This window comes from Phyllobates terribilis, unplaced genomic scaffold (genome assembly GCF_046119375.1).
Source record: "Phyllobates terribilis strain yellow unplaced genomic scaffold, ASM4611937v1 Scaffold_1__5_contigs__length_1240528914, whole genome shotgun sequence".
NCBI lineage: Eukaryota > Metazoa > Chordata > Amphibia > Anura > Dendrobatidae > Phyllobates > Phyllobates terribilis.
Genome location: NW_027362761.1, coordinates 560,297,058 through 560,310,268, shown reverse-complemented (window position 1 = coordinate 560,310,268; position 13,211 = coordinate 560,297,058). Strand labels below are relative to the sequence as shown.

At 46.0% G+C, this 13,211-nt stretch overlaps 1 protein-coding gene across 3 annotated transcripts in view; it reads right to left on the bottom strand.

Annotated features, from left to right (window-relative positions):
* Window positions 1-13,211, bottom strand: part of DYM (dymeclin) — a 262,125-nt gene that overhangs the window by 59,721 nt on the left and 189,193 nt on the right. For all 3 annotated transcript variants that reach the window (XM_073680479.1, XM_073680481.1, XM_073680480.1), the window contains 2 exons: window positions 11,409-11,591; window positions 3,224-3,337 (listed from right to left, as the gene is read on the bottom strand). In XM_073680479.1, the coding sequence (XP_073536580.1) occupies window positions 3,224-3,337; window positions 11,409-11,591 (297 nt within the window). The remainder of the gene's footprint in view (window positions 1-3,223; window positions 3,338-11,408; window positions 11,592-13,211) is intronic.

The following is a 13,211-nucleotide window of genomic DNA, read 5'->3' as shown; positions in this document are numbered from 1 at the left end:
TTCTATATGGAGGACTATGTGGGACCCATTATTCCGTATGGAGGACTATGTGGGGTCATTATTCTGTATGGAGGACTATGTAGGACCCATTATTCTGTATGGAGGACTACGTGGGGCCCATTATACTGTATGGAGGACTATGTGGGGCCCATTATTCTGTATGGAGGACTATGTGGGGCCCATTATTCTGTATGGAGGACTATGTGGTGCCCATAATACTGTATGGAAGACTATGGGGGGTCCATAATACTGTATGGAGGACTATACTGTCCAGTCTGCACTGTGCGCTGCGAGGATTCACCGGTTTCGGAGCTATTGTACAATTTACTATAGATATCACTAATGTAATATAAGAAGTCACTGAAATCTTTGGCCTTGTACTATATATACAGCTCTGGCAAAAATTAAGAGACCACTGCACAGTTTTCTCTACATGTCTGACAGCCATTCCAGTGTCAGTTGAATTCCAACCACCATCCACCTCATTCTACTTAATGTGCTTCTGATTAGGTGATCACCTGAACCAAATCTTATGTAACGAGGGAAAGTATAAAAAACACTGCTGTGCTCTTCACAATCCTCTTGCAATAGGACAAGCTGGATGGCAAAACAAGTGCTAGGAATAGCCTAAAAGTAATTTGAATGAAAAATAACTTGTAACCATGACAAAGGAGTTGAAAAGAAAAGTCTTGAGTGAGGAAAAGAAGGGCTCAATTCTGGCTTTACTAGCAGAGGGATACAGTGAGCGTCATGTTGCCTCCATCCTTAAAATTTCGAAGACGGCAGTCCATTACAAGAAGGTCAAGCAGCAGACATTGGGGACAACAAAGCTACAGACCAGCAGAGGGCGAAAGCGACTCTCCACTGACCGGGATGACCGTCATCTAATTCGAATGTCACTCAGCAACCACAGGATGACATCAAGTGACCTACAAAAGGAATGGCAAATGGCAGCTGAGGTGAAGTGCACGGCAAGAGCAGTTGGTAACTGGCTCCTAGAGGCCTCAGGTTATGTAAAGCTAGAAAAACGCCTTTCATCAATCAGAAGCAAAGGAGAGCCAGGCTGAAGTTTGCCAGACCATAAGGATTGGACCATAGAGGACTGGAGTAAGGTAATATTCTCTGATGAGCCTAATTTTCAGCTTTGCCCAACACCTAGTCGTCTAATGGTTAGACGGAGATCTGGAGAGGCGTACGAGCCACAGCGTCTTGCACCCACTGTGAAATTTGGTGGAGGATCGGTGATGATTTGGGGATGCTTCAGCAAGGCTGGAATTGGGCCGGTTAATCTTTGCGAAGGACGTATGAATCAAGCCGCATACAAGGTTATCCTTGAAAAACACTTGCTTCCTTCTGCTCAGGCAATGTTCCCCAACTCTGAGGACTGTTTTTTTCCAGCAGGACAATGCCCCATGCCACACAGCTAGGTCAATCAATGTGTGGATGAAGGAGCACCACATCAAGACCCCATCATGGCCAGCCCAATCTCCAGACCTGAACCCCATTGAAAACCTCTGAAATATAATCAAGAGGAAGATGGATAGTCACAAGCCATCAAACAAAGAAGAACTGCTTACATTTTAGTGCCAGGAGCGGCATAAGGTCACCCAAAAGCAGTGTGAAAGACGGGTGGAAAGCAGCCAAGACGCATGAAAGATGGGATTAAAAATCATGGTTATTCCACCAAATATTCATTTCTGAACTCTTCCTGAGTTAAAACACGAGTATTGTGGTTTCTAAATGAATAAGAACTTGTTTTCTTTGCATTATCTGAGGTCTGAAAGCATTGTGTTTCTCTCGTTTCTTTTTTATTATTTTGACGATTTCTCATTTGCTGCAAATAAATACAAAATAGCTTTGAATTTCGGAGACATGTTGTCAGTAGTTTATAGAATAAAACAACAATGTACATTTTACTCAAAAATATACCTAGAAAGAGAAAAATCAGAGAACATGAAAACTGTGCAGTGGTCTCTTAATTTTTGCCAGAGCTGTATATTTCTCTGCAGTATCTGTGCATCATGAATGGTGGTATGTGTTAAAGGGGCCACTGAGACTGTTTCACCCGGGACCCATGAAAACCTGAAGCCGGCCCTGGGTATGTGCATATGTTGAGTACAATTTCAGCACCATTTCTGTATCTCTTGGCAGAAAAAACTCCGCTGCAAAAATGCGCATTTTTGGTACGTTTTTTGACTAATTTGAGTGAAGTCAATGGTGAAAAACACAGCCAAAAATGCATAAAGAATTGACATGCTGCAGATTTTCTTTTCTGCACCAAATCTGCATGTCAAAAATAAGCAACGTGTGCATGAGACTCCAGGTTTCTCATTCACTTTGCTGACATCAGGATTGCTTCAGGTTTTGCTACCAAATCTGCATGACAAAAATGCATCAAATCTGCAACGTGTGCACACAGCCTAAGAAGTTTCAAAACAGTTGACAGACAAAATAAGGAGCATTTTTTATCAAAATTCATGCACCACTTTGATGAATATGACACAAACAAAACATTAGTGAATACCATGAGGTAAAAAAAACAGAAAAATGACTTCACATACAGTAAGTGCAAACGATGAATCTGGCCCCTCGGGTCTAAATACTCATCAGATGATACCACCAGCTAAGAAATAATTCTTTTTCATTTCCACCATCTTGCTCTGCTCCTTACAGCCCACTTGTTTTGATGCAGCCAAAGCTTGATGTGGGTGGCATTAGTATTGTGAAGGACTATAGTTCTGCATTTACTGCTCCCCAGCATGTGAAACACAATCCCTTCAGAAACAGGGAGGAGAGAATTCATAGAGCAATGGATGTAAGGACGCATGTGATGTATGACGTTCAGTACTGTAAGGTGGGTGGTGCGGATAACTACAGATCCAGAGGACACAGATGCAAGGTAAAAACGCTAAGAGTGATAAGTTGGCTTATAGAGGCATTGGCACAACAGACAGTAAGTGATGAATCTTATAGCAGGAATAACATTTGCACACAATTTTTGAAGATTTGGATGGATTCATGTGTTTTACCCTATTTTTTACTTTATTAAAATAGAGACACAGCCCAATCGACCAACATGAGTGCCATATAGGACACCATCGATATGTAGCAAATATGGCTTCTGACAGCTGCCATGTGAGCGGGGGCTTATGCACCGATTCCTGTGATTATTGGGTACGTATGCTGTGCACCTCTCTCACACCCCACGTCCTTGGTAACTTACCCTGAGCCTGTCTTTGGGAAGTGCAACTGCGCCTTGTTTAATGACCTCCAAGACCCGTTCCACAGAGAGGTCGGATCCGGCCTGCTCCAGGCGAGAACTGAAGAAGCCGATGACCTGGAAAACAAAGAACCAATAGGTAAAATTGAGCGAATTCTTTTATTTTATTTAATGTATAAGAAAGAAGTTGGGCTGCATCCTGGATATGGTGCAAAGGTTACTTTTGGACCCAGTTCCATGAATCGGGTTACGTGTGAATTATAAAGACAGAATACCAGCACTCCGGTTCACAGAAATACCAAAGAAGTGAAAAAAAAAAACAATGGGCCTCATTTATCAGCACTATCTAAAAGAAAGGTAGTCTGTCGCCTATAGCAACCAATTAGAGCTCAGCTTCATTTTTAAAACAGCTCTGTTAAAATGAAAGCTGGACTGTGATTGGTTGCTATGGGTGGCACAGACAGTTGTTCTTTCTGATCGTTTTGATCACTCTACGTTATTGCCAGGTCACTCAGTAATATTTATAAGGGTTTTATTATCCTTAATCCACCAATGATTCATCTAATGTTGGATGGAAACACAATCTTGTAAGAAATGATTGTGATCTTTTTCGTTGTCTAGCTACCTACGTTTGTAGATTTGGCAGTGGCGCTATTGTTGGGCTGCTGCTTAATCCAAAATATTGTTGCAGTATAAAGGGCATATTTTGGCGTATATGCATTTTTTGTCTCATTAGCATCTTACAGCCGGCAAATACAGATACACTGTTCCTCACACTGTTCCTACAGCCGGTGACCACGGATACGTTCGCACGCTGTTCCTACAGCTGACGACCATGGATACGTCAGCACGCTGTTCCTACAGTGGGCGACCACGGATATGTCAGCATGCTGTTCCTACAGCGGGTGACCACGGATACGTCCGCACGCTATTCCTACAGCCGGCGACCACGGATACGTCAGCATGCTGTTCCTACAGCCGGCGACCACGGATACGTCAGCACGCTGTCCCTACAGCCGGCGACCACAGATACGTCCGCACGCTGTTCCTACAGACGTCGACCACGGATACGTTAGCACGCTGTTCCTACAGCCGGCGACCAGGGATACGTCAGCACGCAGTTCCTACAGCCGGCGACCACCGATACGTCTGCACGCTGTTCCTACAGCCGGTGACCACCGATACGTCCGCACAATGTTCCTACAGCCGGTGACCACCGATACGTCCGCACAATGTTCCTACAGCCGGTGACCACCGATACGTTCGCACAATGTTCCTACAGCCGGTGACCACCGATACGTTCGCACGTTGTTCCTACAACCGTTGACCACCGATACGTCCGCACGTTGTTCCTACAACCGTTGACCACCGATACGTCCGCACAATGTTCCTACAGCTGGTGACCACCGATACGTTCGCACGTTGTTCCTACAGCCGGTGACCACCGATACGTCCGCACGTTGTTCCTACAGCCGGTGACCACCGATACGTCCGCACGCTGTTCCTACAGCCGGTGACCACCATTGCGTCCGCATACTGTTCCTACTGCCGGTGACCACCGATACGTTCGCACGTTGTTCCTTACAGCTGGTGACCACCGATACGTTCGCACGTTGTTCCTACAGCCGGTGACCACCGATACGTCCGCCTGTTGTTCCTACAGCCGTTGACCACCGATACGTCCGCACGCTGTTCCTACAGCCGGTGACCACCGATACGTCCGCACGCTGTTCCTACAGCCGGTGACCACCGTTGCGTCCGCACGCTGTTCCTACAGCCGGTGACCACCGTTGCGTCTGCATACTGTTCCTACAGCCGGTGACCACGGATCGGATATGTCCACACATTATTGCTAAATAAACAGCTTGTAATGTCTAAATTACATATATGTCAATCCCACATTTCTGAAAAATCTCCAAAAGTATACCGGAGGGTAGAAACAATATAAACCATTCCATATGTCTCTTTTTTATATATTTTACATATGACACTAACATTGGTTTCTCCATATAAGTAATAGATATATTATTAGAGCAATTAGTTCTTTTTATTTTTCCTTGTACTTTAAATAAAGCGTTATTTCTGTGACTTGGAGGGCCATTTTTTTTTATGAATCATTTTTTTAAGCAAATTCAAGTTATTCCTTACATAATAGAAAAGTTAGGACATTTTCTGTATCATTTCCTCGTGATTTTCAAGATCTCTGCTTGCTGCCTGCTTACTTACAGTGAACACAAACTATGATGAGTCCTATGAGATGCAGAGAGCCTACAGAATACAGACGACATTGCAGAATTGTGAAACTTATTCCCATTTAATTAGGTTAGGGCATATCGGTTATAGTATGATCGGTGGGGGTCCGACCTCTTGCTGGTTCTGACAACTCTCGATAGATCAGCTACTGGCGCATCATATACGGGGGGAGGGGGTTAGATGCTGTAATCTTGCACCTGGTACAATTTAGGCTTTGGTGTATAGGAGACAGTTCACAAACCAGCTCCAAAGGGTTCCTGTAGGTTCAGCCTGTAATGCAATGTCAACAGATCTCCTGCAGTCAGGTCATGGGCAGAGTGTAACATTTCAAAGCATAACCAAGATGCGCTCCAGACGGGCAGGGTTTCCTCTGCTGCCCCCATGAAAAGCGGACATGGCAGACGCAGGGATCCTACAGCAACATCCTCACCCCTGGTCTCCGCAGAACCCAACATGAAAAGGTTACGGAAACATTTCCCAGATTCGTGTGTCTGCTGTGGTTTGCAGCTAAATTACAGGGAGCTTTAACCCATTAACAGCTGGGGAGGAATGCAACAAGCTTCATGTGTACTGCTTTAAGGAACTTTAGTGCAAGGTCTGTTTGGATCTCTCTCTTCCAGATATCATACCAAGAAAAACTTGTGAGAAAATAATGGGGCACAGCTCTCCTGTAAGGAGTACGGGCATCCTTTAGCATCTTCTGGCCACTGAGTCGAGAATCCACCTCCAACGGATCGCACAAACTCGAGCAGGTATTGTATACAGGATAATCAGCTGATTATCCTATATACTAAGTCTATATGTTACACTCTATGCAAGGGAGGAGAATAACTTACTAATAGCAGGCAAACCCCCACTGATCCCAAGAACTGGGCGCTGCAGATCCCTGAGTAAATGGGGTGGAGATTGAGCCTGTGCATCTTAGTCAATTCATCGTCTATGGGACTGTAGACAGTACAGTGTAGTGGTGCGCTTGCTCAGTGTCAGTACCATTCATTCTCTATAGGACTGTAGACAGTACATTGTAGTGGTGCGCTTGCTCAGTGTCAGTACCATTCATTCTCTATAGGACTGTAGACAGTACAGTGTAGTGGTGCGCTTGCTCAGTGTCAGTACCATTCTTTCTCTATAGGACTGTAGACAGTACAGTGTAGTGGTGCGCCTGCTCAGTCTCGATACCATTCATTCTCTATAGGACTGTAGACAGTACATTGTAGTGGTGCGCTTGCTCAGTGTCAGTACCATTCATTCTCTATAGGACTGTAGACAGTACAGTGTAGTGGTGCGCCTGCTCAGTCTCGATACCATTCATTCTCTATAGGACTGTAGGCAGTACATTGTAGTGGTGAGCTTGCTCAGTGTCAGTACCATTCTTTCTCTATAGGACTGTAGACAGTACAGTGTAGTGGTGCGCCTGCTCAGTCTCGATACCATTCATTCTCTATAGGACTGTAGACAGTACATTGTAGTGGTGCGCTTGCTCAGTGTCAGTACCATTCATTCTCTATAGGACTGTAGACAGTACAGTGTAGTGGTGCGCCTGCTCAGTCTCGATACCATTCATTCTCTATAGGACTGTAGGCAGTACATTGTAGTGGTGAGCTTGCTCAGTGTCAGTACCATTCATTCTGTATAGGTCTGTAGACAGTAAAGTGTAGTGATGCGCTTGCTCAGTGTCGGTACCATTCATTCTCTATAGGACTGTAGACAGTACAGTGCGGTGGTGCGCCTGCTCAGTCTCGGTACCATTCATTCTCTATAGGACTGTAGGCAATACAGTGCGGTGGTGCGCCTGCTCAGTTTCGGTACCATTCATTCTCTATAGGACTGTAGACAATACAGTGTAGTGGTGCGCCTGCTCAGTCTCTGTACCATTCATTCTCTATAGGACTGTAGACAGTACAGTGTAGTGGTGCGCTTGCTCAGTCTCGGTACCATTCATTCTCTATAGGACTGTAGGCAGTACAGTGCAGTGGTGCGCTTGCTCAGTCTAAGTACCACTCATTCTCTATAGGACTGTAGGCAGTACAGTGTAGTGGTGCGCTTGCTCAGTCTCCGTACCATTCATTCTCTATAGGACTGTAGGCAGTACAGTGTGGTGGTGCGCCTGCTCAGTCTCGGTACCATTCATTCTCTATAGGACTGTAGGCAGTACACTGTAGTGGTGCACTTGCTCAGTGTCTGTACCATTCATTCTCTATAGGACTGCGGACAGTACAGTGTAGTGGTGCGCTTGCTCAGTGTCGGTACCATTCATTTTCTATAGGAGTGCGGACAGTACAGTGTAGTGGTCCGTATGATCTTGGCTCAGTTGCTACAGTACTGGTGGTAGTTCCATAGACAATGGATGGATTAGTGGCGCACATGCTTGACCTTGGCTGCACTCCAAAGGGGCTCTGAAAATCCCTGTCCTTGACATTATGGTCGACCTCATCAAAACTTCAATTATTCACTGTAAAAAGCATCCGCCGAATGTCACTTTGTGGATTTTGACCTTAGTGTCTCCAACAAAGAATCCAAAATTTGGAGCAATTTTTGCTGCTGCAGACAATCGGCTGTGGATGTTCGCACAGTGAAGCAGTAAAGGAGCGATGCCACATTACAGTCTATGTGAGGAACTCTCCATTAAGCGCCACTCAATAATCTGATATAAAAGACCGAACACTATTTCCTTTCTGAGGGGAAAACAAGGGCAGGAAGAGGACGGCGGAGGAGCCAGAAAACACGAAACAATGTCAATATTTAGAGTCGGACGAATCACAATAAATATATTGACTGTCCCAAATTATGTTTGTCTTCCTGCCACTCGCCTGTCAGACGGACCGAAGCAGATCCAGTTCAAAGGACGGGCGTGCCAAGAGGAGTCACAGCGGCTGGCACGATAGGACGCCTCCGCACGGAAGTCGCCATGCATTTGGCTTACCGGAGCAGCTGCCGTCCCAATAACAAGGTCCTTGCTTACGTGCTGGGGTCCAGTCCTGAGTACCATCTCATGCATACACCGGCCTGGCCTCACAGCTCATGCACCCATTATTCCATGGCTCTACATGGCGGCTTTAATAACACAGTGCATTTTTGGCAATTAGCCATGATAGCCACACTTTAGGTACCACTTGCAGAACTTGTCACTTATGTTCTTGTTTTTTTTAGATCTTCTCCATAAAACAGATGTATGGGGCTAAAAAAAAATATATTTCTCGAGGTCTGAGGACAAATTCCAAGAAAGCAATGGCAGGCCAAGCCGGTGCTGAGCATCTGAAACATCTGCCTGCGGTGCGGGCGCTGTCTTTGACAGGAGGGCCGCTGGGTTCAGGCAGATATTGGCAATGATTTATGGTGATGGTGCCAAGATGGGTTCCTAAATGGCACAGGAATAAGCCATGGGTGTGTATGCTTACATGTAACCTACAAAAAAAAAAAAAAATGTTCTTTGCTTTTAGGTTTCTGGTTGCAGATATACGTTCATGTACCAGTTCTACATGTATAGTCTCTCTTTTATAGAACTTCACGTAATCTCCTTTAGACTTTTTCGCTTTTTGATTCCTACAAGCTCAGTATGTGAATGTATGAGAATCATAGTGAAACCTCTCCAAGCTCCTGTGCCAGACTCCCTGGCTTTCTCCCGCCACGGTTGGCCCCCTTTTCTCCTGCTACGGCTGGCCCCCTTTTCTCCTGCCACGGTTGGCCCCCTTTTCTCCTGCCACGGTTGGCCCCCTTTTCTCCTGCCACGGTTGGCCCCCTTTTCTCCTGCCACGGTTGGCTCCCTTTTCACCTGCCACGGTTGGCTCCCTTTTCTCCTGCCACGGTTGGCCCCCTTTTCTCCTGCCACGATTGACTCCCTTTTCACCTGCCACGGTTGGCTCCCTTTTCTCCTGCCACGGTTGGCCCCTTTTTCTCCTGCCACGATTGACTCCCTTTTCACCTGCCACGGTTGGCTCCCTTTTCTCCTGCCACGGTTGGCCCCCTTTTCTCCTGGCACGGTTGGCCCCCTTTCTCCTGCCACGGCTGGCCCCCTTTTCTTCTGCCACGGCTGGCCCCCTTTTCTTCTGCCACGGTTGACCCCCTTTTCTCATGCCACGGTTGACCCCCTTTTCTCATGCCACGGTTGGCCCCCTTTTCTCCTGCCACGGTTGGCCCCCTTTTCTTCTGCCACAGTTGACTCTCTTTGTTCTCCTCTGCCATGCTTGGGTCCCTATGTTCTTCTCTGCATCAGGTAATTATAGGAATCCAGTGTGCTCCAGTCACGTCTCGCAGCCTGGCCAGACACTGCTTGAGTATTCAAGTAATTTGTCATTTACACCACTATTCAATGCACTGACTCTGCTATATCCTAATTTTGAGTCTTCTGACCAATACATGTCGACACGGCACGCTGGTCTCTGCTACACCATAATTGTGAGACTCCTGACAAACGCAACTCTCCCACATCACCGCCCTCTTGCAATTTGTTCTACTCTGCTGATCTTCTCTCCATTCAGTCTCCGGTCTCAGGCAGTTCTACTACATTGCTGGCACAGGAATAAGCCATGGGTGTGTATGCTCACTAGTCGTATGCTTACATGTAACCTACAAAAAAAAAAAAAAAAAAAATGTTCTTTGCTTTTAGGTTTCTGGTTGCAGATATAAGTTCATGTACCAGTTCTACATGTATAGTCTCTCTTTTATAGAACTTCACGTAATCTCCTTTAGACTTTTTCGCTTTTTGATTCCTACAAGCTCAGCATGTGAATGTATGAGAATCATAGTGAAACCTCTCCAAGCTCCTGTGCCAGACTCCCTGGCTTTCTCCTGCCACGGTTGGCCCCCTTTTCTCCTGCCACAGCTGGCCCCCTTTTCTCCTGCCACGGTTGACCCCCTTTTCTCCTGCCACGGTTGGCTCCCTTTTATGCTGCCACGGTTGGCCCCCTTTCTCCTGCAATAGTTGGCCCCCTATTCTCCGGCCAAGGTTGGCCCCCTTTTCTTCTGCCACGGCTGGCCCCCTTTTCTCCTGCCACGGTTGGCCCCCTTTTCTCCTGCAACAGTTGGCCCCCTTTTCTTCTGCCACAGTTGGCCCCCTTTTCTTCTGCCACAGTTGGCCCCCTTTTCTTCTGCCACAGTTGGCTCCCTTTCTCTTGCCACGGTTGGCTCTCTTTGTTCTCCTCTGCCATGCTTGGGTCCCTATGTTCTTCTCTGCATCAGGTAATTATAGGAATCCAGTGTGCTCCAGTCACTTCTCGCAGCCTGGCCTTATAGGCCGGCTCAGGCAGCCAGACACTGCTTGAGTATTCAAGTAATTTGTCATTTACACCTCTATTCAATACACTGACTCTGCTATATCCTAATTTTGAGTCTTCTGACCAATACACGTCGGCACGGCACGCTGGTCTCTGCTACACCATAATTGTGAGACTCCTGACAAACGCAACTCTCCCACATCACCGCCCTCTTGCAATTTGTTCTACTCTGCTGATCTTCTCTCCATTCAGCCTCCGGTCTCAGGCAGTTCTACTACATTGCTTAGTCTACTCAGCTGTGCCACTATCTCTTTCTGGCTTTCTAGCAAACCACTACTCATCTCCTCCAGTTGCCGTCCAGTCTTTTCAGCCTCTGTTATTCCACTCAGACCGTCCTGTTGCACCAACGTCATCTGTCTGTACTCATCAGGTGAAACATTACACATAGTTGTCCACTGACCATTCTTAGTTCAAGTCTGTTCAGGGAGTAAGTATTAAAGTCAGACAAATTGTCCAAAAGCACTGTTCATCCAGATCCTTCTGGTTGATGAGAAGAATAGCAGAACCAACACTAGTACACGCAGAGCAGCAGGAAAGAGAAGACTGTAACTCTATAGAGTTTTATGCCAACCAACTGGTGAGTGTTTGCCATACCTGGTTGTCCGCACGATTAGTGGTCACAATGGTTTGCAGGAATAGTATCGCCATCTCTCTCTACTTACCATGTCTATATTCTGCATTATATCCTGGAAGGATGGGTGACTCCGAAACTGCTCGAAGAGCTCTCGCTTGTACAGCAGGGCGTACACCAAGTTGGGGTTGTGGTGGAGGGAATTGCTCAGGCAGGAGTTGATGATCTCCAGCATCATTCGGATGACTTCTTCAATCACACTGAGGTCTTGTGCCTGCGTCAGGAACACAAATCATTATAAAACATGAAGGCACAAAATAAACAAAGCCCCCCCCCCCAAAAAAAAAACAATATACAGCACAATTGTGGAGGGAACGCAATGAGAAGCGGTGATGAATTAGAAACTGGTATGGTAGATTAGGCCCACTGCTGTCAGACTAAAGCTGGCCACAAACGAGAAGCTGCCCCCAAACGCTCCTTCATCAGGTAACCATCTTCCCCATACACCTGACAGAGGAGAAAGCCGCTGACGGCTAGTCTACCGGTAGTGGTTTATCTTGGCTGCTGAAATTCCAAGTCCTCGACCCTTCTCTCCTTGACATCTGTCGGCAGAAAGTCAGGAGGACACTGTACAAATCAGATGGTCTTCTGATCCCACTGGATGATGATAACGACATGGTGGCACATACATGGTCCACGTGGTGGCAACATAACTTACCACACAAGATACAAAGTCATTATGAACGACAATAGCCACAATCGAGATATTATGATACAGGAGAAAAAAAGGGGCTAACGTCCGGCAATGATGGCCATATAGGGTTTAACCAAATTGAACAAAAATAGATAAGTAAAAAAAAAAAAATAAACAAAAACAATAAGTTTGTCACCTAAACTTCCTTATACTAATGAGTGGCGAGACTATGGAAGTGGTCACACTGAACATACATTCCCACTTGTGGGCAGCGCGTTATAGAGTAGGAAGAGCCGAGCAGATTGATATACCGTTCTCTTTATTTTACTCCCTACTCTTATGAGTTAAGAGTCCAGGGGGCGGGCCTACCTAGTGATTGACAGGTTTCTTCATGTGAGAATAGCTTTCAATCACTGGCAACTTGTATTATAAATAAGTGGTATTCCTAATTATACTGGGAGTGACCTGTGGATTTATTTGTACAGGGGATGATAGGTGATGTAGATTGTACAAGGAATGAGGTGCGGCATTAATTGTACTGGGGGGTAGTTGACAGCATTAATTATACTGGGGGGTAGTTGACAGCATTAATTGTACCAGGGAGTGGTCGATGGCATTAATTGTACAGGAGGGGTGGTCAACAGCATTAATTGTACCAGGGAGTGGTCGACAGCATTAATTGTACCGGGGGTAGTCAGCAGCAGAGACCAGTGGATGTTCTAAATTTCTCATGCTGCAAGCTGTGACGTAAGGCTAACGCAGTTCCTCGGCTATGAACTGCGATAACTTTACTGACGTCAGGGCTCGTTGCAGCAGCCGGATTCTCACGCTACTGTCATTGTGTTTCGGACGTCGAACTGAGCTGTCACATTACTGAGGTCACCGCTTAGCACTGCATCTGGACGTAGCAGAGTTGGAGATAGTCATTGGACGTGGTATGGATTTACAGCGGACCACTTTGGATCATTTTATTTTTTAAAGGTAATAAATGGGTAAAAGAGGGTAATTGTTGAAGAGTGCGTTTTACAATTAAAGGACATTTATAGGACATTTCAGAACTTTCCCAAATTCTTAGGAAAACATTTACATCACATTCTGCATTGAACTACTGTACCAATTTATTATATATGTTAGGAGTCAGAGTCAGTCCATTTTATACTGACGCTGCCAAAATGGACCCAGACTCCACAGCCCTGGCTC